This window comes from Zeugodacus cucurbitae, chromosome 5 (assembly GCF_028554725.1).
Source record: "Zeugodacus cucurbitae isolate PBARC_wt_2022May chromosome 5, idZeuCucr1.2, whole genome shotgun sequence".
NCBI lineage: Eukaryota > Metazoa > Arthropoda > Insecta > Diptera > Tephritidae > Zeugodacus > Zeugodacus cucurbitae.
Genome location: NC_071670.1, coordinates 44,256,517 through 44,282,237, shown reverse-complemented (window position 1 = coordinate 44,282,237; position 25,721 = coordinate 44,256,517). Strand labels below are relative to the sequence as shown.

Below are 25,721 nucleotides of genomic sequence, written 5' to 3'. Positions count from 1 at the left end.
TTGTGCAAAGTTCTGTTCCGATATCTTTACTGGTGCTTAATTTATATATCGTAAAAAGAAGGAATCAGAAGGTCATCAAAATTGTGGTATAAAGAAAGTAGGCGTAGTTGTGAACCGATTTCGCCCATTTTTAAAATATAGCATTGGGATGTTAAACAAATTTTATTAACCGAATTTTGTTGAAATTGTTCGAGTAGTTTCTTATATGGCTTTTGACCGGTAGGCAGGCCATTTCAAACTTTGTAGACACATTTGAGTGTAAGCTTTCAATACCATTTTTTTTCATAAAACGAAGTGTTTCGGGGGTTTTTTCTTATTGAATTAAAGCAATTTTAGTGGTTTTCAACTTAACCTTTGTATGGAAGGTAGACGTGGTTATAATCCAATGTCATCCATTTTCAGACTGGGTAAATGAAATGACTCTAGAAAATTTGATTGATGTAGTTTATGAGATATATATAATACAACACATTTAGTAAGAGACAACGCCCGCTTTCCAAAAAAGAATTATCCACAAATGTCCCTTTCAGTTATCGCCATTTTGTAGGCGTGGTCTGATTTCACCGATCTACAATACCTTTGTATGATTATCGCTTTCACGGACGGACACCCTGATCACTTTGTTATATATAACCCTACATATAACTCTTTTAGTTTTATGACTTACAAACAACCGTTATGTGAACGAAAATATTACACTCGCAAAAAAAACCGATTAAGAATTACAAATGGTATAAATAAAAACATTTGACACTCACCTCAATACCGGTTATACCCAAAGCCTCTTCCAAATTGGGTGTCATGCGGAACGGCACCTTCTCGGGCACACGCAGTGTTTTGCCCTTCTCGAAGCATACATTATAATCGATGTGCACAATTTCGCCCGAAGTCAAGTTGATCAGCACATTGTCCAAGTGACGATCGCCCAGCCCGATCACATAGCCTATAACGGACATTACCGACATAGAGAGCGAATAATTGCGCACCGAGTTACGCCAATCCGCCGCCGTATTGGCGAAGCACCACAACTCTTTGGCAAGCAAATCGCGTGGCGTCTCCTTGATCAACTCCTCGAGCACGCGACGCAAGATGCCCAGTGGCCACTGCTTACGCGGATCGGTGATCTTCAGGCCTTGCTCCGCCAACAACGGTGTCAACTTGCTGTAGAACAGCTCTGACGGACGTGTGGCAGCTGGTGCGACTTCAGTTGATTGCACGCCAGCTTGTTGCGTATTCTGACGTTCCTTTTGTTGTTGTTTCAAGGCAGCATCACGCTGTTGCCACTTCTTATAGATGGCGAAGAGTGGCGTCACGCCATCAACCCAACTGATTAGACCGGATTGTGAGCCCAGCGGAATGACGGAATAGTAATGAGCTTTGAAGGCGCGTGCGCGCTGCAATGAGTCCACGCCCATGCTGGCGCGCGCCATCATCGAATTCGAAATCGAAAGGAATTGCATTATGCGCTCGTCCAAATGCAGATCTTCCAAACCCTTAAAGAGGTAGGTGTACTTGCGGCCATCGCTGCCGTAGAAAGCCAACTTCTTCGGTTTGGTTTTAGTGGGCAGAATATGCACCGCGCTGTCTACCGAACGTATGTAGACGGGCTCCTTCGCGTAGGTGTCGACGCCCGGCATGGATATGGCCGTATTGCGCATATTCTCCAACACCGGACTGAGATCGGCGATCTTCAATGTGGACGCGTAGCCGCGCAGCGAGCGCTGCTGGAAAACACCATACAATTGCTTGATGCGCACCCAGCCATCGAACGGCTTGGCGGGATTGTAGGGCTGATTCAGCTCGTTTATGGTGCTGGCGATTAACGCGCTGTAGCGCTCTTGGAAGTTACGTTCATAATTGGTATCGGCCGACTTGGAGGTGACAGCGGCAATGCGCTGCATATCGTAGACCACGTGACTCATCAATATGCCATACTTGGAGATTATTTTCTCTGTCGCCGTGCCGCCTGCCTTCTTCAGTTCCGCTTCCAGTGCATTGAAGAGCGCCGCGTATTCACTGTACAGTTGCGAGAGTGAATGCACCCAGTACTCCTCCCATAAGAGTGTGACGCGCTTCAGCTCCTTCACGAGCAGCTGCACATGCGCAACAGTGTCTGGCGCTTGCTCTGACAGCGTTTGCAGCAGCGAACGGAAGCAGTTCGACAGTTGTGTGCTACATTTTTGCTCTTTGTTGTTCTTAGCGCTACCATCCTTTACGCCACATAGTGGTGGTGTGGACTCTTTCGATTCCTGATGCGCACCCACCACCGCCGGGAAAATAATCAAATGAGGACGATCCTCCGCCAAGCGGCAGAGCAGATCTGAGACGCTCTTACGCACATATGGCTCATGGTGATTGAGGCGACTGAAGAGCTGCGGTATGATGACCTTCCAGGGACGTAGCGGTGTTGTGCGCAAACCCTCCTCCAGCACATCCTGCAAGCCCGCCGCATATTTAACGATCAAGCGCAGCAAACGCAAGGTGACGGTGACCGGAGTGCAATCACTCAACGTATTCTTCGCCTCACATTGCGACGTGCCGATTGACAAATAATTGAAATACGCCTTCGTCGCCATTTCATAGTAGACGTAGACGCTGCGATGCGCCTGCCGCCATATCTTAATGATGCTTGCTATCTGTTCCGACGGTTTATCGGCTAAGATGTCGACGCGTCGCAACGCATGCTCGATCAGCTCGCTTGAGCTGAGCTCACTCTTCTCGATATCTTCCTCGGCGTCGATATTGCTCAATTGCTGACCATTCAGCACGCTCACCACCTGGTTGATCGCTTCATCGCTCACGTTGCCGCCCAGCACTTCGCGTATCGCTTGCATGTCGCGTTGCGGCAAACCGCTCTTCATTTCATTCGTATTCTTGGCTTCCATCAATCGCTTGCCCCAGCGATAGCACCAATTGCCGTAGGCGAACCAGGCATCGCTCGAGTTGCTCGACTGACAGATGCTGGCGTTGATGAGCTTGCCGATAGCTTTCTCCGCCGGCGGTATGAGTGTGCTAACGGCGTCGTCAGCGCTCTCTTTCACCAAATGCACCGTCACATCGGGCAGATGTTGTAACAACGCTTGCATTTCCGTCAACGCCAAGGCGGCATTCACATTATTATTGGGCACCGTTGTGCCGCTCACATTGTAGCAGGTGGTGGAGCCAGTGACACGCGGCGACAACCAATCAGCCAATGTGAGCAGCATGTCGGCACTGCTCGGCGGATATGTGGCATGCGGCTGCTCTTGTACTTGCTGTATGATTTGGGTGCAGTAGGCAGCGCCTAGGCTGATGGCATTCATTTGATTGGCCGAATTGACATACGAACACTTGGCCAACTCGCTAAAACCGCGCACCAAGTCCGCGTCATGTACACTCACGGTGTACTCATTCTCGCGCAACATGCGCCCAACCTCGGAGAGCGATTCATCGAAACCTTTGAGACGGAAAAAGCGTTGCAACATAGCGCGACAGAAGATGGCATTGCCTTCGCGACGCGCGCTATTCGACACATCCAAGTACAGTGAGTAGTGACGCGCCGCATCAGCCGACGCGCCCAAGCGCTGCTCAAACATCAACGTCCACATGAGCGATCTCAGTAAGAATGTTGACTTTTCTGTGTCATTCGTATTGCATATGTCATGCATGCGCTCGGCGTACACACCCTGCGTGGACGACAACTTTTGCGCCACATGATTTAGTATAAGCATATCGCTGAGCGCGTTGCGGTGCTCACCAACGCGCATGCGGCTGTGGTACGGCAACTCTTGCACACCGCTGCGTATGCATGCCTGCACATCTTCGCTGAGCGGCGGCGCTGACATGGCATCCCATTTGAGCGCATGCGCCACGCAAGCGTCTTGCAGCTGCTGTGTGATGTAGTAGTAAGAAAATGTTTCTGGCGCCGACGCGGCAGCTTCACTGCCAGCGCTGGTATTTGGCGACCAACTAGTCAAATCCATGATAGCATTCTGGAGCGCAACACTACGACTAGCCTCACTCTCGTAATCATCTACGAGCGCCTCAGCCAATTCGTAGTGTAAATCATCTGGCTTCTCACCGTTTTTATAACGCGCATGCACACGACGACAACGCGCCCACTGACTGGTGTAGTACAAGCAGTAGATCAACTGCTCAACAACGAAATCCTTGCTGCGCGCATCTAAATTGGACTCGTTTTCGACCAGAAAGGCTTCGTAGCTATCTGCCGCTTGCTCTTTATGGCCAGCAGCCTGTTCCGCGGCATATAAAATCCATATGCAGCGCTTAGCGGCTTTCGGATGCTTCGTTTTCAGCCAGATGTAGAGCCCCTGCAGCGTGCAGGACTCGTCAACGCAGAGCAATGCCCAAACAAGCATGATTATGGTGTGATCCAATTGCGCGTCGCTCAGCTTATCCATGCGCAGCATAGCCTGCAAAGCGTAAATATTTGTCATAAAAGCATTTTAATAAATTTTAATATTTGACTCACCTCCGCATTGCGTATAACCAGCTCCGGCATCATGCTGTGCATTGCAATCAGATTGACGCTCGGGCGTATGCGATTCAACCACTCGTTGCAGGTGTGCGCGTTAATGCGAAAGAATGTTTTGATGGGCTTCTCCAGCGCTGGTATGGCGAACGCGGTCCCTTCAGCCGCATTGTAGATATGCTTCTCCAAACTATCGATGAAGCCGAGCAGCAGACGCGTATTGCGCTGTAGCGACATCAAATGCGGCAGCGTCACTTTGCGCGCGCTGCAGACATTTGACAGACCACTCTTTGTGGACAATATGCGCGCGTACTTTGAAATGACCGCTTCTATAGCGAGAAAGGTCTCCTGCGGTTTGCCAATCGACGTGCGTAACTTATTGCGTACGCACTGACGCGCGGCTTCGTACTCCAACCAAAGCGCAAGCGCGCAACAACTACCTCTCGCTGACGCCTCATAGGAAGTGCAGTTCTCACGCGCACGCGCCACCCAACACTTGGCGAACACCTCGGCAGCGTATTGACAGAGCGGTTCATATTCACCACAGGTGGTGTCATTTTCCAAACGCTCAAGAAACGGTTTGAAGTACTTGTTGCGCAACGGCGCATAGTAAGCGGTGGAGCGGTACCATTGCATTAGATCGTTGAGCGCCATTTTACGCACGCTCAGATTACTGCTTACGCAATCGGTTGTTAGACAAATGGTTAGCGGCAATTTACCAAGTATGCTTGTGTATGCGCGTCGTACGCCGGCATCGCTCGCGTCCAGCATAATTACCGCTGCTTGGCGGAAATATGCCAAAACTTCACTATTAACGGTGGCATAGTCCAGCACAATTTCCATGCATTTAGCGCATTTCAAGGGCGACGCGTACACCGCCTGACTAATAGACTTGCAAATGGTGATAAAGTTTGCGTGTTGTTGTAGCACGGCGGCGTTTTCGCGACACTCGCTGAGTATGCAGCTCACCCAATCGAGTAGTAAATTCAAATTTGACACGTTTAGCTCATTTGCAGCGCACAAAATGCCAGCGAGAAATTGTAGTATCAAACTGAAATTCTCCGATGTGGGTGAGTTGTTTTCGTCCAATGCGTGTTTCGGCGCAAATAGCGGTTCGCTGAGCAAACGTGATGTCGGTCGAAAGTTGTGATTCTTCTGGCAATGCACAACAAGCACGCTGAGCAGCGCATTGTGCAATGTGGGATGACGTAGCCACAAGTGTGTGGCACCCGCCTTACAATTCGTAATGAGCAGCTCCAAAATCGATGGATATAACGCATACATGCTGATAATCGACGATGTTTGTGTGGCCAACGCCGACAAGGCTGTCAAATAGAAATTTAGCGTTGCCTCAGCGCGCAACACGCTGCTAGTATGCAGAACAACGGTGTCGTCGTGCGCTTCTAGCGCCGCTATAGCGCTAAATATATCGGCGGTCACATGGCGATAAGTCTCCTGTAGTAATGGCACATTTTTAATCATTAAAATTTCATGATACACCTTTAGGAAGAGACGTCGCAGCTTATCGTTATTGGTGAATTTGATGGTGGCCAGCGGATTATGTGTAGTTTCGAAAACCAAGGTAACCGTGGATAGTGGCAGTTGCGTGCGCAATTGCCGAAATACGCAGAGTATCAGATAAAGTAGGCTCATTTTCGGCGCATCACTAAAGTAATTCAGTTGTTTCATTTGCAACGCGATTAATTCTTCTATATTCACCATATTAATTATATCGTAACTATTCGTGTATAGCAGACAGAAGAAGTCATTGATATTCATAATTGTATCTTCACTTGCTAATGTCACTGTTAGTGTTTGTTCAGCTGTTTTCGATATTGTCATTGCCGCTTCATTCACAATATTTTGTCCGACAATCATACCCACGAATTCTACCCGATTCGATAGTGTTTTCAATATCGAATTGAATGCACCAATAAAGCAACCAATACGTAATTCAACTTTGTTTTGTTGTGTTTGTGTGCCACCTTCACTGCTGAGCGACTCTGTCGGTGAGGGCGCATGTGAAATTTCATCACCCAATGCTACAATATCCTCGAGAAATTGGCCCAACAGTCGAAATGTAAAGTCCAATTCTTTCAGAAAGTATGGCGCAAATTGTTGCAATGCAACGGAACAGTGTAATTTGAGGTTAGACGGTTGTTCTACCTCTAAGTGCCAACCAACAATAATATCGACTATATCCATGAAATGTACTTCGAAAGCACGTTTGTAATGTTTTGAAAATTCTGCAATTGTCTCGCTGACGGCTATAAAGATGTCGGCTACCTCAGCATTTTCCAAGTAGTCCTTTAGTACAGACAATAAGCGTTCGCTGTATACACTCAAATCCAAATTGACTGCATCGCAACTGTGGCACAGAGTAATGCATTAAAACAAATTGAAATTGGTGTATTGCAAACAAAATTACCTGAATGTAGTCTTCAGCGCATGCATTATATATTTCCGTATCGGTTTGTAAGATTGATACGCTTTTATAATATAGTTTTTGTAGACTGGGAAATCATTGCGATTAATGTAACCCATCAGTCCCATTATAGCGCTTGCCTTTTCCAAACACTCTTCCGGACACTGTCTCAGCACGGTTATCATATTCTCCATTAGTAAATCGAAGCAACGGCATATGTATGTTGCATTTGGCTGCGCTCGTACGCCCAACTCCAACTTGTTGCAAAGTTCCAGTGCAGCTGACGCGTTATTCTCCGTTTGCAGACGCCGCAATATTTTCGATATTTTCATGTCTTCTCCGTACATATGAGAAACAATGAGTGAGGGCATCTTTGCAGTAGGCATCTTTTCGCCCAATGACATATGATTATGTTGGGACTGCGTCCGCACGTTGTTAACTGAGCCTGAACGGCGTACCATTTTGTGGAACGGCGGGGGGGAGCGGTAGAAACAATGAGAATACAGCACATGTACACAAAACAAAAGAATTAAAATATTTTATTTACCTCCCAATCTAACATCCTGCATTCTACGCTCATCACTCATCCGTTTAAATACTTATTTTTTATGAGATTTACAGTTATTAATAAAATAGCTCAAATTTATTTCACAAAAAATCACACGCCAATGTTGAAGACAATTCAAGATAAGGCCACGAAAACAACAAATGCGAAATAATAAGTGTTGTTGCCACATGTGATGGAATTCAATGGAAATTAAATTAGTTCATTTTACTCTCAATTTGCTTAAGACTCTCACTTAATGTAAGTATTATGTAATATGTGTAGATAAGAACAAATTTTTTATTTATTTAATTATGTATTTATGTTTTCTACACTTTTAATAAAAAAAATTACATAAAGCGCTACCATATGTTTTGGTGGAACCTATTTTTAAGCGCGCACACTGTTGCTGATTGTTGGTGGATTGTATGACATAAACTTTGAATTTCTGCTAATCGATAAATAAAAGTTGTATATTTATCGATTATTCAAGTCAAATTGTGGATGACCTATTGAAACGTTTGTTTTGGAATTCTTTTTTCGGAAATTCCTTTAAATATACATATATGTACATATAACGAAGACACAAACCACAGGGTGTATTGGAAGGCTAACGGTTAGATAATAATTTAATTTTGTTTTCAAATGTTGATCAAAGCAAATACAACAATTTATGTATTTACAAACTAAAAAAAGATGTAAGTACATAATAGTTATATAAAATAGCAATAAGTGAAAGCATATATAAAGAGTTGTATGTATATCCTCTATTTCCTGCAATTACTGTCACAGCTGTTGTAGATCTGAGCTAAACAAATTTCCAGTACCCAGTTCCACTGGAAACCTGCAAATATTAAAGGAAACGGCAGTTCACAGCTAAGTGTCGTCGCAAATATTAAAAAGATATACTAGATGTCGGATATCACACGGAAATTTAAACACCGAAATTATTTAACAACAGGAGAGTTTATACAAGCGGAAGTTGCAAAGAATCTATCAAAAGATATAGCGCACAAAGAATTAGTTTATTTTGAAGAGTAAAGGTCAAGATCTCAACAACTAGTAGTTATCTAGTACTAGATACTAGAAAAGCAAGTACATATCAGTTTATTGGCTGTGGGGATTTTACCCCCAACGGATCCGCTTATCAACTACCGTGGGATAAGCCTCCTTAACATCGCTTAAAAGGTTCTATCGAGCGTACTGTGTGAAAGACTAAAACCCACCGTCAACAAACTGATTGGACCTTATCAGTGTGGCTTTAGACCTGGAAAATCAACAACTGACCAGATATTCACCATGCGCCAAATCTTGGAGAAGACCCGTGAAAAGAGGATCGACACACACCATCTATTTGTCGACTTTAAAGCTGCTTTCGACAGCACGAATAGGAGCTGCCTTTATGCCGCGATGTCTGAATTTGGTATCTCCGCAAAACTAATAAGGCTGTGTAAGCTTACGTTGAGCAACACTAAAAGCTCCGTCAGGATCGGGAAGGACCTCTACGAGCCGTTCGATACCAAACGAAGTTTCAGACAAGGTGGCTCGCTATAGTGTGACTTCTTTAACCTGATGCTGGAAAAAATAGTTCGAACTGGCGTACGCCGATGATATCGATATCATTGGAAACGACATCCGCGCCGTTAGTTCTGCTTTTTACCGTCTGGATAGGGAAGCGAAGCGAATGGGTCTGGTGGTGAACGAGGACAAGACGAAATATCTGCTGTCATCAAACAAACAGTCAGCGCATTCGCGTCTTGGCTCCCACGTCACTGTTGACAGTCATAACTTTGAAGTTGTAGATAATGTAAGAGAAAGGTTTTGCGGAAGATTTACGGTGCCTTAAACATTGACAACGGCGAATACCGCAAACGATGGAATGGTGAGCTGTATGTGTTATTCGACGACATAGACATATGTAGTTCAGCGCATAAAAAGACAGCGGCTAGGTCATGTTGTTCGAATGGACGAAAGTGCCCCAGCTCTGAAAGTTTCGATGCAGTACCCGCTGGTGGAAGCCGAGGAAGAGGGAGACCTCCACTCCGATGGAAGGACCAGGTGGAGAGGGACCTGGCTTCGCTTGGTATAACCAATTGGCGCCAAACTGCCAAAAGGAAAGATGCGTGGCGCGCTGTTGTGGACTCGGCTATAACCGCGTAAGCGGTGTCTACGCCAGTCAAGAAGAAAGATCCGCTCAATGAATTAATCAAAAGTTAAAAAAAAATTGGTGGATTCTACTTTGATTCGAAGATGTATACTAAGAAAAGATGGATTGTGGATGGAAACAGCTATTTTTAAGCTCAAATAATCTTAACTACATATACCTTTACGTATATATTAGCTCTATAACGCATATAAATATGTATCAATACTTTTTTATAAATTTATTACTGCGGATGAGAGTTTGCGTAATATGATGAAAGCAGCATTTTATCACCAACGCAAAAAGAAGGAAATCAATATACATATTTATATGCATCAAAGATTTAATACCCGCAATTAAATAGCTTCTATATGTGCCTTTTCAATTTTAATTAAGTTTTCAATATTAAACATTGCAAAAATGTAGATATATTGTATATATTGGTATGCCAATTGTAAGCGTAGTCGTGTGATAAGAACTGTGAAAGATAACTGCCATAGACAACGTCTTTTGAAGCGCCACATATCCGACGACTATATAAGCTTTTAACAATCGAACGAGGCGTTTAATTGTGGGTGCAAATTAATATTAGAATTGTACAAGAAGCTGAAGTGAGTGTATTTAATATGTATCAACGTGTCGCCTTAATAGGCCTACTGGCTATAGTGCCTTGGCTGTTGCTCGCCAATGCAGCGGAAATACGACAAGAGCAATTGGAAGATGACAAGAATGTAATCGTTAAAGTGGTTACACCCGAAGAGATGGATAAGATTTTGGCGCAAAATCCCAATGCTGTAGAACTGAAAGCTACAAGAGCAGAGATTCAGGGTCGCTATCTGCAGCCACAGGGCAGAAGCATAATCACCTATACTTTGGGCGAAAGCAGACAGGATGGTGTGTAGACGTAAATTACAAAGTTTTTATTTTATTTTGTGAAGCATTTGTTTAATTATGTATTTTTTCTGCGCCGACAGGTGATAGACTCGTCGCGAGCGACTCGAGCACAAACGATTATGATGTGCCCACAACGTTGACTGTAACAATGCGGTATCCTAGCGCCGGCGCTGGCCCCGGCGCCGTTGTTACATTTGTAAAAATCCAGACATATCAAAGCAACAACGATGGACGCGCTTATGCCACAAGTGGTGGTATTGGGCAGCGCACTATTGTTGTGGCGATTGAGGCGCATAGAACCACTTACTTTGACTTCTTCTCTTGGGTTTATGGCAAATAAATTAATGTATATAATGTAAATAAACCTGTTATTAGCAAATATAATATTGGGTGTTGTTGTAATTTTGCGGCGTTAACGGTTATGCTCTATTTTATATTTTACGTTGAAATATTTTTTTTTTTTTTATTTGAAAACTTAGTCTTTATTGCAGTGACTGTTGCAGGACTACATGAATTGTTTGTTTGTTTTTCTCAGTTATTACAATCAAATAATAATTACATAACATGCACAAGCACGTGCGCTATAACTTGTTTGTATGTATGTATGTATGTATGTATTCAGCATCATTTATATGCTAAATATATGTGTATGTATGCACTTATATAAATATACATGACTACAAATAACTAAATTATTTTACATTTACATATGGCTATAATTTCAAATGTACAGTCTGACATGGTATTACATACATACATACATAACGTATATAACGCCTGGAATATGCTTTAGCTATATTTTATATAATTCATGTACAATACATATATACGTGTATATACATTTATACATACATGTGCATATATTGTTGTTTTAAACTATGTACATATAACTCTATAAACTATTTATTTTTTACAATTATTTGCTTAAAACTAATGAAACACTCGACAAAATGGCTGACAACTCGAAAATCGAAATACTCAAATTTTTTCGTCTATTTTCATAAATATGTAATTCACTAAGTTCATATTACTAAATACAAATATACAATTTGTATAAAAGTCATGGATTTTTGCTAACGCTGAAAGACTGTACGCCTTGCATTTAATGGCTGTTTTTTTTCAAATATTTTAATAAAAATAATAAGCCAAGCCGCTTTAATAGTTACACAAACATCATGTGAAAATTAGCAAATTTAATATTATAATAAATATTTTTTGCCGTCGGCAGTTAAAACGCTGAGCCACTTCCCGCACATTGCGTTCCCAACACACACAACCACGACTTAAAGCACATTAATACATAGTATATATATATGGTTGCATATACAGCGCATATAAATTGAGGTGTTTCCCAAATATACAAATACACCGCTTGCCGCACAAGGTCAGGCCTTGACTTGAAATTCACACGCCAACATTGAGATCTTTTGCTATTTGTAGTTTGTTGAAAAATCACAGTTTAATTGACCGGCCGCCGCCGTCGCTGACATATTCATATTTGTTGGCATGTAAGGCTTGTAATTGCTGCTTACCGCCGCTGTGGGCGCTGATTTCTGCCGCAAGGGCGGTTGATAGTCACCCGCACGTGCCGCATCGTCGTCCTCATCTTCGCTATTGGAAAAACTCTCCGGCGCCGACCAGCGACGCTTACGCGCTGATGCCGCTGCTGCCGCCGCCACTGACTGGGCGCATTCATCCGCAGACCTTGTGCTGCTGCTGCTATTCGTGGATGTTTGAGTCGCAGTCGTTAAATCGCCATGTTGCACACGCGTACTATGCAATGGGGTTGCCGCTTGCGCTGTTGGCGTGGGGAAGGGAAAATGTGCATACGTTTCGTTGGGCGCATACGAGGCTGGATGTGTGGCGCTGGGCGGCGGTGCATTGGCGAGCAGATGTGTTGGCATGAAATGCACTGTGCCGCCGTGTGCGCCACGCATTAGTGGATATGGTGCGGCGGGCGGTGGGCACAGACCGGCGGCGCCCTTTAAATGCGTAGCATAGATGTTGTCGCTCATTGCGGGCGGTTGGAGATCACGTTCTAGGCAATGGCCTTCATTTGTTGTTGGCATGCGTGTTGTTGTTGTGTCGTGTATATACACATGCTTATTGTTATTGTTATTACTACTAATATTGTTGTTGTTATTATTATTGTTGTTTATATTAATATTCGGTGGTTCGCGTTTGGTAAGTGAAATGCAAATGTCGCCGACTTGTAAGCGTAGACACTTCAAACCGAAAGCTTTGTAAGTCAATTCGGGATTGCAGGATGCCCAGCCTTGGCCATAAACGAAGAATGGATGTTCGGTGGCGACCTCCATGTCGACCTGGAAACGAAATAGAGTATTGTTAATGAGATATTTTTCAAACTAAAATGTATCGATAAATCTAATTATCGATATAATTATTTTTATGCGCTGAAATCTGGCCACCTTAAGCTAATTAGCTCTTTAAAACTTCTTGGAGAGTCTTTCTTCAACTAAAATTATAACTGTACTTGATTTTTGAATCACATAATCAATGTAACACATCAAAATAGTGCCTTTGATGGCCTTGACCGTTAAAGAAAGTTTTTTAAAATGTTTGGCTTTAAAAAATATATAACTTTATCTAGTATCTACTTGACTTTAGTAGTAAATTGTAAAAAAATAACGGTCTATCGATTTCACCAACGATATATATCGATTGTTTTTCCATTTGCCCATATCTACTGCACAAGTATCGGCATATCGATTATCTATTCAAGAATTGTCGATTATAGTATCGATATTTATCGATTATTGTTCCATTTGTCCATCTCTACTGCAAATAAACTCATTGAAATGAAGATTTCGTAATACTCAATAGCAATTCGGAAGAGTTTTTGCGCCGTTTCGCAAGCATGGACGTATCATAAATCTTGCAGCGATAAAAACCGTAATCAACACAATGAACTTCAAGTTCATGGCGACCAATGGCGAAAAGCACGCAGTTAATTCTATAACTCTAATATTATCGCGACTGATAAAAGCACAAAATAGACCTAACCTACATTGCCCACAATAAAAATATGCTTTCTGTGAGATTTCTAATTAAGTTAAGCTTCATTGACATGCGCTCACCTTCGACTGATTGCGATCGTAACTAAATGCAATGACGACGCTGTGAGATGCAGGATTGTTGTTGATTTTCACCACCGTAGACTCGATTAGCTGGTGGTGTGGGCTGCGATCGGCGCATTGTATGAAATCCTCGGTGCGCATATCCTCCACGCGACGCAGCGCGCCATTCGAGAGTTCAATGTATGAGCCCTTCTTAAAGCTGGACGTTGAGTTGTGTGGGCTGTGTGGAAATTACAAATGAAAATAATTAAAAATTTGCGTGAAACCAGAATTGACGGCGCAACTTACCGCATAACAGGTGTCTTCGCAGCTTCCGTACACACTGCCGCTGGCAGTGGCTTGTCGGCGCTCGATGGACGCGTGAGTATGCGATGCTTGAGTGAGCCCTCCTTGCCGCTGGGTATCTTGAAGAACTTCTCGGTGTCCGCCGGCGTGTCGGGCGGCGATCTTTTCGCCTTCTCATATAGGTAAGTGCCGGTGGAGAGTTTCGTCGATGTCGCGTTGCGCTGCTCAGCCTTAGCAGGTGGTGAGGGAGTCGGCGCTTGCGCTGTTACAGCGGCTGACGCGGGACTACGCAAACGCGACTTTGTCGTGCCGATAGCTGGTGGCGTCGTATTACTATTGGGCAGCGGTGATGTTTGAAAGACGGGTGTTGTGTGGTTGGGTGGCGTTTGAAATACCCCCGCAGCGACAGCGTTTTGCAACGCTTTGAAGTATTCGCTGGAGTAGACGCCACTTTCGTTCGGCGAAACCGCCGCTGGGTGCGTCGCCAATGCGCCGAGGTAGCCGGCTGGTGGCGCGTGCGCACTATGTACCGCATGCGGTTGCTGCACCACATGCGAAACGTGCGGATTGTGTGCGGCAAATATGACGGGCGCATTGTAAAGTCCCGCCGGCCGACCGCCACCATACAGTTGTGAGTAGTTGAATTGATAGGCGGCCACTACGGCGGCAGCGGCTGAGGATGCGCTGGTCTCGCTGTAGGTTGGTTGCTTGTGCGCCAACAAAGCGGCGGGATCCAATAATTTGCGCGCGGCTTGCGTTGCACTGTTCACAGGCGACATGCTCTCATCATTCTCCACATCCACCGAGGAGGAAGAGGACGATGGCCGGCTGTTATCAATGGAGGCGGGATTGCTGTTGCTATTGCTGACGTGTGCGTGCGCGTGCGCATTTAATTGGTAATTTGTGCTATTGGCATAAGCGTTGTTGCTCGCGTTGTTTGTGACCAAATTCATGGCGCCACATTGGCCATTTTCCATTGCGTTGTGTTGTTCATGTTTCGGTTTTGGTGGCGGTGTGAATTCTGACAGCGGCATCATTGTCGTGGTATCGCGCGGCGAACTCATGTACTTTGGTGTCAAGTTTACGCTCATTGACTGTTGTTCACGTAGTTGTTGTTGTTGGTGTTGCAGTTGTTGTTGTTGTTGATGCTGTTGTTGTTGCTGATGCTGCTGTTGTTGTAGTTGATAGTGATGATGTTGCTGTTGTTGTTGTTGATGCTGCCGCTGCTGCTGCTCACGCGCCTCGCTCAGCGTCGTCGCCACTTGTGGTTGCGGTCGATGTGGCAACACCGTGATGCCGCCCAACGTCGAAGACTGTGCGGACTGCGCGTTAATGAAACTACTCAATTGTTGTTCGTACTGTTGTTGCAGTTGTTGTTGCAATTTCAGTGTTTGCAACGCATTCAACTGCGTTAACTGTGTGTGTGTGAGCGGTGTCTGTGTGGAAATGATGGTGGCGGCGGCGGCAGCAGTGACGGGCACTATGGCAGTGGGCGGCGATAGGGCGGCTGAAACGCGCACATTACCATCAGCGGCGGTGGCGGCGGCCACTATATCCAGCGCATAGCCCGGACTACGTTCAGCGGTATATGGATGGTGTTGTGCTTGCAGGTGATGATGATGCGCGGCGGCATGTGGATGATGGGAGAGTGCAACAGCCGGTCCGACCAACGGGCCAAAATTCTCAACAGCCGATAACATTTAATACACTGGCGTTAATGATAATGACAAATATTGAGCGCACGCTTTTCTTGCTAAGCTACACACACCAGCCGTCACAGCGCTAATAAGCGATGGACACTACTGCTTTATGTTGGCGATATTCACACGACGCGCGCTCCACTACTCCTCGCTACCGCGTTTGGTTGGCTCTGTATGTTGGTACGCTGCGCAGCTCAAGGCGCTTTAAAGCATTCCACGCACATAAATCAGTTCACAGAATTGACGAATGAATAAGTAATGACCTCAACGGATTAACTATAGTATGGCGCGGTGGAAGAGAAGACAAAAAATAATAACAAATTATTTCGGTTGTAATTTTGAAGATTAAAAACAAGATTTCTTTTAAACACAATTCTATTATAATCATTATTTTTTGTATTTTTTATTTTTTTTATTTTTATTTTTTTTTTATGATTTTTTATTCTCTTCTCTTGCATTCTTTAAGCTAAGCTTAGTTTAATAACACACGCACACACAGTAGCCATAAGGCACGTTATAATATAATCACATAAATGTAGCATTTCAAATTCAAAAGAATTTCTATGCAGACTCCATGCTTTATGCATAAAGAACTCTTAATTTAAATCATAAAAAAACACTAACCGCCAAACAATGTTGTTGGAAAATAAAATGTTGGAAAAAAAGCACCGAAGCCGAAAAAAGCACACACACTAATCAGAAGCACATGCGCAAATCAAAGAATCTGTTTTTTGTTGTTTTTTTTATTTTTTTTTTTTCGTTTTTGTTGAACAACCTTTGGGGCAAGTTGCGCGCTGGACGACGTTTAGTCACTTAGTTGATCTTTCGCTGCTGTTTTTGGGTACTTCATTGTCGTTAACGTGTGTTTGTCGTGGCCGTTTGCTACGATCGTTCGCTTGTTGTTTGTCCGCTGACTTTACGCTTTGATTATTGAACTTGTACTGAATAGGTGTATATGGGTACACTAGCCAGACGTGCTGAGATGAGCAGTGTGCCGCGTCGCCGTTGTACGTACGACCTACGGGCGAAAGACGAAGTTCATACCGATGTTCAAACACTGATATGACCACATACACACACATGTACATATGCCTGTTGGTATGTTTGTCTGTTCTTTCATGTGTATGTGTATATAGGTGTGTGTACATAGCTATGAAGACCGATTGAGCAGACAGCTAACAGCCAACAGTCAACAGACAGACGGACAAATAAGTAAATAAACAGTCAAACAAACAAACATGCCAACTGATAGCTAAAAACTCTGCACGTAAATACTCGTAAAATTATAAGAAGAATCACATATGTCCATGTGTTTGTGTGTGTGTGTTTGTGTGTGTACGCGCTCTAATCATAATTGTATGATATGAAAAACTCTGATCAACAACACGGCGCGCACTCGCTCTCTCTCTCTCGTATTAGGCGCGCTCTCTCTCGCAAGAATATTGGTTTGAGCCTTTTTTGTGGTGCACATCAGCTTGGCTCAGTCAGTGTCTGCATGTGCCGCATCGTCATAGTGGCACAGTGTGTTGATTTCGTAAGTATATGTAGCATAAATTTAGGCGAAAAAGCATGGAAATGTTTGTAAATTTCATTCAAACATAATTTCAGACGTTTTTTTATTAAAAAAAAGAGTAGTTTCTGTATTTTTTCTGGATTATTTTGTATTATTTTATTTAGTAATACTTATTGGAATATTAAATAGATATGTCTAAGTATCGCCAAATCATTCCAATAAATTTTATATTTTTGCTAAATATTTTTGCTAAATAACTCTCCAAAATACTCATATTATTGCAATCTGTAAGAGGTATCCCCGATTGACACGAGTGTCAATCAAAATACAAGTTGTTTCGTCATGAAGTTGGTTGCTGAAGACATGAATGGCAGCATAACATTTAACTGCAATTTAGGGTCAATCATTTTGTATATTATAAACCAATTTTATATTAGAGAGAGTGTTCAAAAAATGATTCAAGATCTAAAAATAAAATTAAATCACGTTCAGGTTCAGTTAGTGAGCTCAGCTATATTCCAGCGTCAACATAGATATATGCTTAAAACTTGCTAAGTTTCGATTTGGAAAATCGATTGCGAAAATCTAAGGAAACTATATGTACTAGAGGTCTTGGTATTCGACTAACCGAGCTAACCGGTTAGGGCATTCGAATAATAATATTCGGTTTGCAGTATCCAGATAGTCGAAAACCGTCGACTATTTGAATAACCGTTCATTACCGACCGTTCCAGTTAACCGTTCGTTGTCGACTATTCGAATAGTGCCAGTTCATTAATTTTCAATTTTTATTTAAAAAAAAGTGAAACCCTCGAAGGATGGTGTGGAAACTTCTACAAATTTTATATATGTGGGCAATTGGATTTTCACAAATTTAAAACAAGCAAAAAGCAAAGGCTGCTTGGACTTCAAACAATTTTTATTTATTCAAATATTCGCAGCAGAGCAGCTATTCGAATAGGCGCAATGTTACGACCAATCGAATAGTATTATTCGGTTAGAATTCATACGAACGGTTACAAACCGGATATTCGAATAATCGGCTTTCAGGTTATACTAATAATTTCAATATATACCATTTAAAAGGGTTTATTTCTGCCTTTACTCAGACATAAATTTGTGATTTTCTTAAAATCGTAGAATAATAAAAATTACAATGTTGGGTGAAACGTCTTGAGGTTTGATTTATAATTGCGATAGTTAATAATTCTAGAAGCCGTCGTCAAGACTCTAAAAAATCTAACCCAAAAAATTCAAAAATTAATAGACGACTCGATATTATGGATTGATAGAATGGCGACACCACCTAAAATTAATTTCTGCTATTATATTTCTAACATCAGGAAGTCTCTTAAAATCCTTTAGGCGTTCACAGGCGCCTCTAATTTCATTTAAAAAGAAATTTTATCAAACAACCAAGCAAAAAACCGGTTTCATTTCAATTACAAGAGTACCCTTGAAATAACTCTCGGAAGTTGAATAATTTTGACAGTCTAAAAATTTAACAGCCTACAGCATCTTGCTTAACAGCTTATTGTACCACAGTGCACACTATAACCTCACTCTCATCTCCAACCACCACAAAACATTTAAACACTGCGGCGCTCTTGCTCAAGCAAGTGCTGAGCAGAGCATGGCAGCAAACAGGTAGATAGATATGTGCAGCGAGCAAAAAAATATTCTTGTTGTGCAGGTTTTTCCATCTGTAGCGCAGGCGCGCAGGTTCATGCACAGATGCTGAGCAGTCGCAGTGTGTGTGTGTGTGTGCTCTTTGGAGTATGAGTACGAGTACATATTGCAGACGTCTGAGCGGCACTCTGTGGACTTCTAGTGATGCTGCACCGCCGCTTTGAACGACGATGACGATCGGCTGATCGTGTTGGCGTGTCGCTGTTGAGGACGTGTTGAAGCCCTGTTGTGTTGTGTTTGGCTGATCAATATCGATGGTATCGAATGCTGGCTGGCTGGCTCGCTTGTTGGTTCGCTGACTAGCTGACTGGTTGTTGGTCAGCCACAATCGACTGTGATTGCAGTTATGGTAGTTGGTGTTGTTGTTGTTGTTGTTGTTGTTGTTACATTTTTGGTTTCATCATTTACTCGTACTATGTGTTTTTGTTATTGCCTGCGGTTCGTCGTACCTTTGGCCCTTTTTGGATTCTACTTATTGTACTCGTACTACTACGCTACGATGCACCGACTACTCTACCTATGTCGTGGCTATAAACGTTTACAAGTCCATGAAGGCACACACACACACTTGCAGATGTAGTTTTGTACTACGGTGTGATGTTGATTCGGTTCCTGTTGTTGTTGCACAAGCGCTTGTTCTTGCTGCTTTCATCTTCTTCTACATGTTGTTGTTGTTGTTGTTCGTTTTTACTTCAAACTGCCGCATACTTGAGCATTTGAATGCGCTATACACTTGAGTTAATGCCATTGTTTTGTATTTTATGGCTTTTGTCTCCTTTTGTACTCCCGTTTACGTCGTTTTGTTCGTCCATTGTTGCTTTTGTTTCGGCTGGAAAAAGCCATAACTGCATTTTGATTTTTTCCTTCGCACCTTTTGGGGTAAGCCATGCAACAACAACAACACCTACACCACTAACAATAAATTTTTTGAAGGTGTAGACTCTCAAGTGCCGATCGCGCACAAGGACACGTTAATTCATAAGATCGACGACCGTAATGTTGTTGTTGTTGTTGTTGTTATTGTTGCGTTCAATAGGCAATAACGTGAAACGGTCTAAGCCGCCAATTAGGCTCAGGACGTTGCATTCTTCACGTCTCGTACAATCCGTGCGCCGTTCGCCTTTCGCCGTTTGCCGTTCATAACCGTTCGCCGTTCGCCGTTCATTCTTCATTTGGATTTTGAAATTTTCTTTGATAATAATTATTTTGTTTTTCTGCTTCGGTTTTCTGTGAATAAATTCTTGTGTGTTTACTTTTGTACTGACCGCAATGTGTTTGCTGGAATTCCCAGAAATCGCCAAGCACTTCAGCGATTGTGTAAAACATATTTGGTATAATGCGTTTTGTATGAGCAATTTCATAATGAACTTGAACTTTTTTTTTCATAATGGACGACGTTAATATAAAGGGTGATTTTTTAAGAGCTTGATAACTTTTTAAAAAAAAAAAACGCATAAAATTTGCAAAATCTCATCGGTTCTTTATTTGAAACGTTAGATTGGTTCATGACATTTACTTTTTGAAGATAATTTCATTTAAATGTTGACCGCGGCTGCGTCTTAGGTGGTCCATTCGGAAAGTCCAATTTTGGGCAACTTTTTCGAGCATTTCGGCCGGAATAGCCCGAATTTCTTCGGAAATGTTGTCTTCCAAAGCTGGAATAGTTGCTGGCTTATTTCTGTAGACTTTAGACTTGACGTAGCCCCACAAAAAATAGTCTAAAGGCGTTAAATCGCATGATCTTGGTGGCCAACTTACGGGTCCATTTCTTGAGATGAATTGTTCTCCGAAGTTTTCCCTCAAAATGGCCATAGAATCGCGAGCTGTGTGGCATGTAGCGCCATCTTGTTGAAACCACATGTCAACCAAGTTCAGTTCTTCCATTTTTGGCAACAAAAAGTTTGTTAGCATCGAACGATAGCGATCGCCATTCACCGTAACGTTGCGTCCAACAGCATCTTTGAAAAAATACGGTCCAATGATTCCACCAGCGTACAAACCACACCAAACAGTGCATTTTTCGGGATGCATGGGCAGTTCTTGAACGGCTTCTGGTTGCTCTTCACCCCAAATGCGGCAATTTTGCTTATTTACGTAGCCATTCAACCAGAAATGAGCCTCATCGCTGAACAAAATTTGTCGATTTGTCGATTTTTCGATTTGTCGAACCGAACACTGATTTTGGTAATAAAATTCAATGATTTGCAAGCGTTGCTCGTTAGTAAGTCTATTCAAATGAAATGTCAAAGCATACTGAGCATCTTTCTCTTTGACACCATGTCTGAAATCCCACGTGATCTGTCAAATACTAATGCATGAAAATCCTAACCTCAAAAAAATCACCCGTTAGTAATTTCAATAGGTCAAAGAATGATTCAGTGGTTTCTTTTGCAGGCAAGAAATGAAATTTGAAAAATTCTTATGAAACGCGAAAGACTGATAAGCAATATTATTTTAGGAAAACATTTTATACAAACTGTGGAGCATATTAATCATTGGTGAATACTGCCGAGCAAGAAAAACGAATTTATTAAATTAAGAAGCTTTAAGCACCCAAGAATAAATTATATATAACAATTCCGGAGATATGTAAAGTAATAAGATTAACAATATATTTCATCCTTATATGTAAGAATTTTATGAAAATTATTATTTTTTCTTTCAATACATAAAGATAAAATCATCCGATGAAGAGTAAATTGATTACTTTACATTTTTAAGAGGTTGGCTTTGTTGTAAAGGTTTACAAAACTGTTTACCGCTATGATGAATTCTTCGATGAGAACTGAAAGTGCTTTCAACTTTTCCAATGATAAATAGAAGCTATTTTGAAGACGGCCGGCAAGAAATTGACAGCAGGACATGCAAATAATCGACACATTATAAAGATGACGGTATAAAATCATATATATATATATATATATATATATATATTTGACGTTGGAACATATTACGCGATTATAGCCGAATCCATCAGAGCGCACTCATTCCGCCTTCTTGCTATTTGGCGCCAACAGGAAATTCCAAGTGAAATCAGGTCGCTTTCCACTTGTTTTTTCCAACGGAGTAGAGGTCTTTCTCTTCCCCTGGTTTCACCAGCTGATACTGCATTGAACACTTACAAAGCTGGAGTGTTTCCGTCCACTCGACCTCAACATGCCCTTGTCTTGGACTATCTTTATGTCGTCGTATAACTCGTGTAGCTCATTGTTCCATTGTCTGCGGGTTTCGCTGATTGCCAATGGAAGGACCATCTTCCACTGAACATTTCTCTCGAAAACTCCTATTTTCGTCACATCGGAGCTGCACCATAAAGCTAAGCGATAAGCGACTTGTAGAGTTTGATTTTGGTTCGTCGAGAGAGGACTTTACTTTTCAATTGCCTACTCAGTCCACAGTGGCAACTGTTGGCAAGAGTGTTTCTCCGTTGAATTTCGAGGTTGATATTGTTGGTGTTGTTGATGCTGATTCCAAGGTATATGAAATTATCTACGACTTCAAAATTATGACTTTCTACAGTGACGTGGGAGCCAAGACTCGAATGCGCTGACTGTTTGTTTGATTACTGGAGATATTTCGTTTTTCCTAATTCACCACCAGACCCATTCGCGTCGCTTCTTTATCCAGTCTGGAAAAAGCGCGGCTATTGCTTCCGATGGTATCAATATCATCGACATACGCCAGCAGCTGTACACTGCTATATAAAGGTTTAATCGGTTAAACTTAAGCAATCAACTTTCGTCCTTATACAAATATTAAAGTCTCATGTTAAAAATTTACAAGATGGGTGAAGGTCGTCTCGAGGATCAGTTCCATAAATGCCGATAAATTCTTCGTCTTCTATTCTAGATCTATTCATATAACAGTGAACATATCTTGGAACAACAGGAAGATCTTAATTTATCTTCTTATATTTGCGGTTCAAATATTCAATTACAATATTCTTCTTTATACTACAACTACCCAGTCAAAACTAATTTGAGTTCTATTATATTGGTAGACACCATTATTGCTTTGGAACACCCGAGTGCGTTTAATCCGATAGTCTCGGGAATCAAAGAAGTTGTTATACCAAATTGTGTACAGTATTTCTAGGCATCATTAAAATACTAAAACAACTATCATTTACCAACTTCTAAGCTAATTAACAGAAGTTTAAAGAATTCGATTTTCGAATTTCGATTCGAAAAATGTATTGACTATCTTTCTTTGGTTTAATCATTTCAGAACAAGAGTACTCAAGTTTTAACATATCTTATTAAAATTCTCCTCTAGACCTCTGAAAGTGACTGAGAACTGTCTCTACTTATACGAAACTAAAGGTTTGTAGTATCTGAACTACGATCAGTTGCTAATTTGAATTTAATCGTTAGAAATCGATATGCTATTTCGAGTCTGGATGGGAATTAGATCCATTTTACAAGATAATTTGACTAAATAATTAGAATTAGAACTAGGAGCGTCTAACTAGGGAGTTCCCAAGAAACTGTATAGCTGGCAGCCTTAAGACTGCACGAAACATGTAAGCTATCCTTAAAAGTCCATACACGACCTTTTAGAAAAGACTTTACTAATAACAAAACTAAAATGTCAATGGAAAATCATTAAAAAAAAACTTTAATTATTTTTAAATATTTATTTTTTCAGCATATGAGCAATCAAGAAATCCACGAAATCTTAGCAGCTGTTTTATTAAAGTCACATTTAATTGCAAATACAAAAACAAAAAAAAAATTAATGCAAATAAAAATAAAAGAATTAAATAAAACATTTCATTTCAATAAGCTGCACGGCTAATAAAATGTTGAAATATTTTTTTCAACGCCGCCTGTTGTAGTACTTTAAAAACCGCAAGGCGCGATAACATACATATTTTCAAGATAAGCGTACCTTGTTTTTTATTGCTACTATTATTTCTTTTTTATACATGTACATATGTACATTTGTATGTATGTCTGTATATATGCATGTATGCATGAGAGTGTGTGTGTTATTATGACTTTTGACTTTATTTTTACTCAATTCTTCAACGTTGAATAGTTGCAGAGAAAGTTCACCCCCACTCCACAGCCTACTGCTGCTGCCTGCTGCTACGCTGCCAGAGCAAATATGGAACTTTTATTAATTTCGTGTTATTGTTTTTGTTTCTGTTTTTGTTGCACACTATTCACTTTCTCCCTCCGCACAGCCGAACAACCGAACGCCCGAATGTGAGTGTGGAGCATAAAGCTGATCGCTGGTTGGTATGTGGTGTGCTTCCTTGTTTGTTTGCGATACGCGAGTTATTTCATAACAACAAAAACAATAGCAATAACAGCACAACACTACACTACTAAGTGCAGGTACCCCACGGAGTCAGATACAAGCAATCATACAGTCATATATACATTCGTACGATAAATATATATGAGCACGAAGCGATTTGTACTCATGCTCGTCGCCAAGTCAAGTCCATAAAGCTTTGCGATTGAATTTTCGTTGTTTACTAGGCGCACATATACACACGTACATCTATATATATATTTAACTGTATGTATATTTGTCTGTATGTATATTTATTGGCCGTAGCTGCGCTCGTAGTGGCTCTGTTGGCCGTTTACATAGTACGAGTATAGTAGTAGTGTCATTGCCAAGGCTAACAACATGGCTTGATAACTGAAACAAGTTAATTTCTTCGGCAGCGTCGTTGTTGTGCAGTCGGCGACAGCGCAATCGTTGACGCGATTCGTTTGGTTTTTTGTTATTGTTATTTTTGTAATTTTTTTCCCATTTTTTCGACTTTCTTCTTTTTGTTTTTATTTTTTATTCTCGTTTTATACTGGTTGCTTTTGTTGTTGTTGTTGTTGTCATTATTGTTAAGCAATACAGCACAGCTTCCATCGCTGATTCCAGTGGCCATTTCACAGCTTATTCTTTTGCTTCTTTCGATTGTATTGTTGTTGTTGTTTTCTGTTTGATTTTTACCCGCTCTTGCACTCGTTTCTCGTTTGCCGCCTTGGCCAGCAAACAAAAGAAACCACAAATCGTTTTGTGGTTTACATATTTCTGTAGTTGTAATAGTAATGTGCCGCGCACTAGTCCTACTATGTGCATGTGTAGTTGGATGTGTATGTGTGTGTGTGTGGGAGTACTATACTAGTGGGGGTGTCGTTAGGTAAAGAGTTTCAACATTTTTGTACGGTCATATGCAATCCAGTTTCTACATGTTTCTTCAGAATATGCCCAGCCATATCAGTGGCGTGGTGGCGAAGGTTATGAAAGTTCGAATTATTTCATAATTATATGCAAATTGCAGTAAGGCACTAACCAATTTACATACATACTATACAATAAATATAAAATAATTGATAAAGAAATATGTATGTAGTTTCTCTGCCTTTTAATATCTTGCCTTGGCGGAATTCGTTATGAATTATTTTATTAATATTTATTATTATTCCTGAAATATTGCAAGTGCCCAAAAATAGACGTAATCTTAGGTGAACCCCATCGACCTTCCTGTTTAGGGTTTATTCTAAAAGGTACCAAACGTCAGCTTTTTATGCCTTATGAATAGCAAACGTTTAAAGCTAGTGCGTTAGAATCTTTGTATCAAAAATTTTTTTTGGTGGGATGTCTCAGGTCTGAAGCTTTCGTTCTTTGAAATAATCGGAACAAATAACATCCCCATTGCTTTTTAATTAGTCAAGCAGAATACCTTAAGAAATTTAGTTTATACAAAAATATTGTCGAAGAACCGTTCAAGATTTGTAATCCGCCGTAATAGACGAAAAAGTGTCGATTAAGAATCTGTAGCGATCAGAGCATATATCTTCTCACCTAACCGATTCATGATCCATATTGTGAAGATTTATTGTAATTACTTAATGAGTATGCGTAGTTCTAAGGCCGTCTTGAAAACGTTCTATAGTCTTCTAAGATTTTTGAGTGAATTTAACATTAGGACTTTCGACACATTA

At 41.6% G+C, this 25,721-nt stretch overlaps 3 protein-coding genes across 8 annotated transcripts in view; 1 reads left to right on the top strand and 2 right to left on the bottom strand.

Moving 5' to 3' along the window:
• The window catches only part of Smg1_0 (serine/threonine-protein kinase Smg1), a 50,427-nt gene extending 42,690 nt beyond the window's left edge, over positions 1 to 7,737 (bottom strand). Inside the window, exons 1-4 of one of the 2 annotated variants that reach the window (XR_008471173.1) lie at positions 7,444 to 7,737; positions 6,900 to 7,341; positions 4,472 to 6,839; positions 759 to 4,412 (exon numbers count right to left, since the gene is read on the bottom strand). Coding sequence is in view for 1 of the 2 variants with exons in the window: in XM_011186750.3 (XP_011185052.2) it covers positions 759 to 4,412; positions 4,472 to 6,839; positions 6,900 to 7,341; positions 7,444 to 7,483 (6,504 nt within the window). In the remaining variant the exon portion in view is untranslated. The remainder of the gene's footprint in view (positions 1 to 758; positions 4,413 to 4,471; positions 6,840 to 6,899; positions 7,342 to 7,443) is intronic. The other variant, XM_011186750.3, reaches the window with a different exon arrangement.
• Positions 7,738 to 10,135: 2,398 nt separating this feature from the next.
• On the top strand, positions 10,136 to 10,861 carry LOC105213715 (uncharacterized). The gene is made up of 2 exons (XM_011186749.3): positions 10,136 to 10,477; positions 10,558 to 10,861. Exons 1-2 carry the CDS (start codon positions 10,210 to 10,212, stop codon positions 10,815 to 10,817), a joined length of 528 nt encoding a protein of 175 aa, XP_011185051.1. The 5' UTR covers positions 10,136 to 10,209; the 3' UTR covers positions 10,818 to 10,861.
• The window catches only part of LOC105213714 (ataxin-1), a 38,379-nt gene continuing 22,859 nt past the window's right edge, over positions 10,202 to 25,721 (bottom strand). For 3 of the 5 annotated variants that reach the window (XM_054230456.1, XM_011186745.3, XM_011186746.3), the window contains exons 2-4: positions 13,864 to 15,836; positions 13,576 to 13,795; positions 10,202 to 12,801 (exon numbers count right to left, since the gene is read on the bottom strand). In XM_054230456.1, coding sequence (XP_054086431.1) covers positions 11,908 to 12,801; positions 13,576 to 13,795; positions 13,864 to 15,560 — 2,811 coding nt within the window. In that variant the 5' untranslated portion in view covers positions 15,561 to 15,836 and the 3' untranslated portion in view covers positions 10,202 to 11,907. The other 2 variants (XM_029041333.2, XM_011186747.3) reach the window with 2 other exon arrangements.

Excerpts from the sequence above, each read along its gene's own strand:
- LOC105213715 (XM_011186749.3), top strand. The coding sequence starts at position 10,210 with ATGTATCAACGTGTCGCCTTAATAGGCCTACTGGCTATAGTGCCTTGG. Across the intron at positions 10,478-10,557 it reads GGGCGAAAGCAGACAGGATG|GTGATAGACTCGTCGCGAGC; the intron begins GTGTGTAGACGT and ends CTGCGCCGACAG.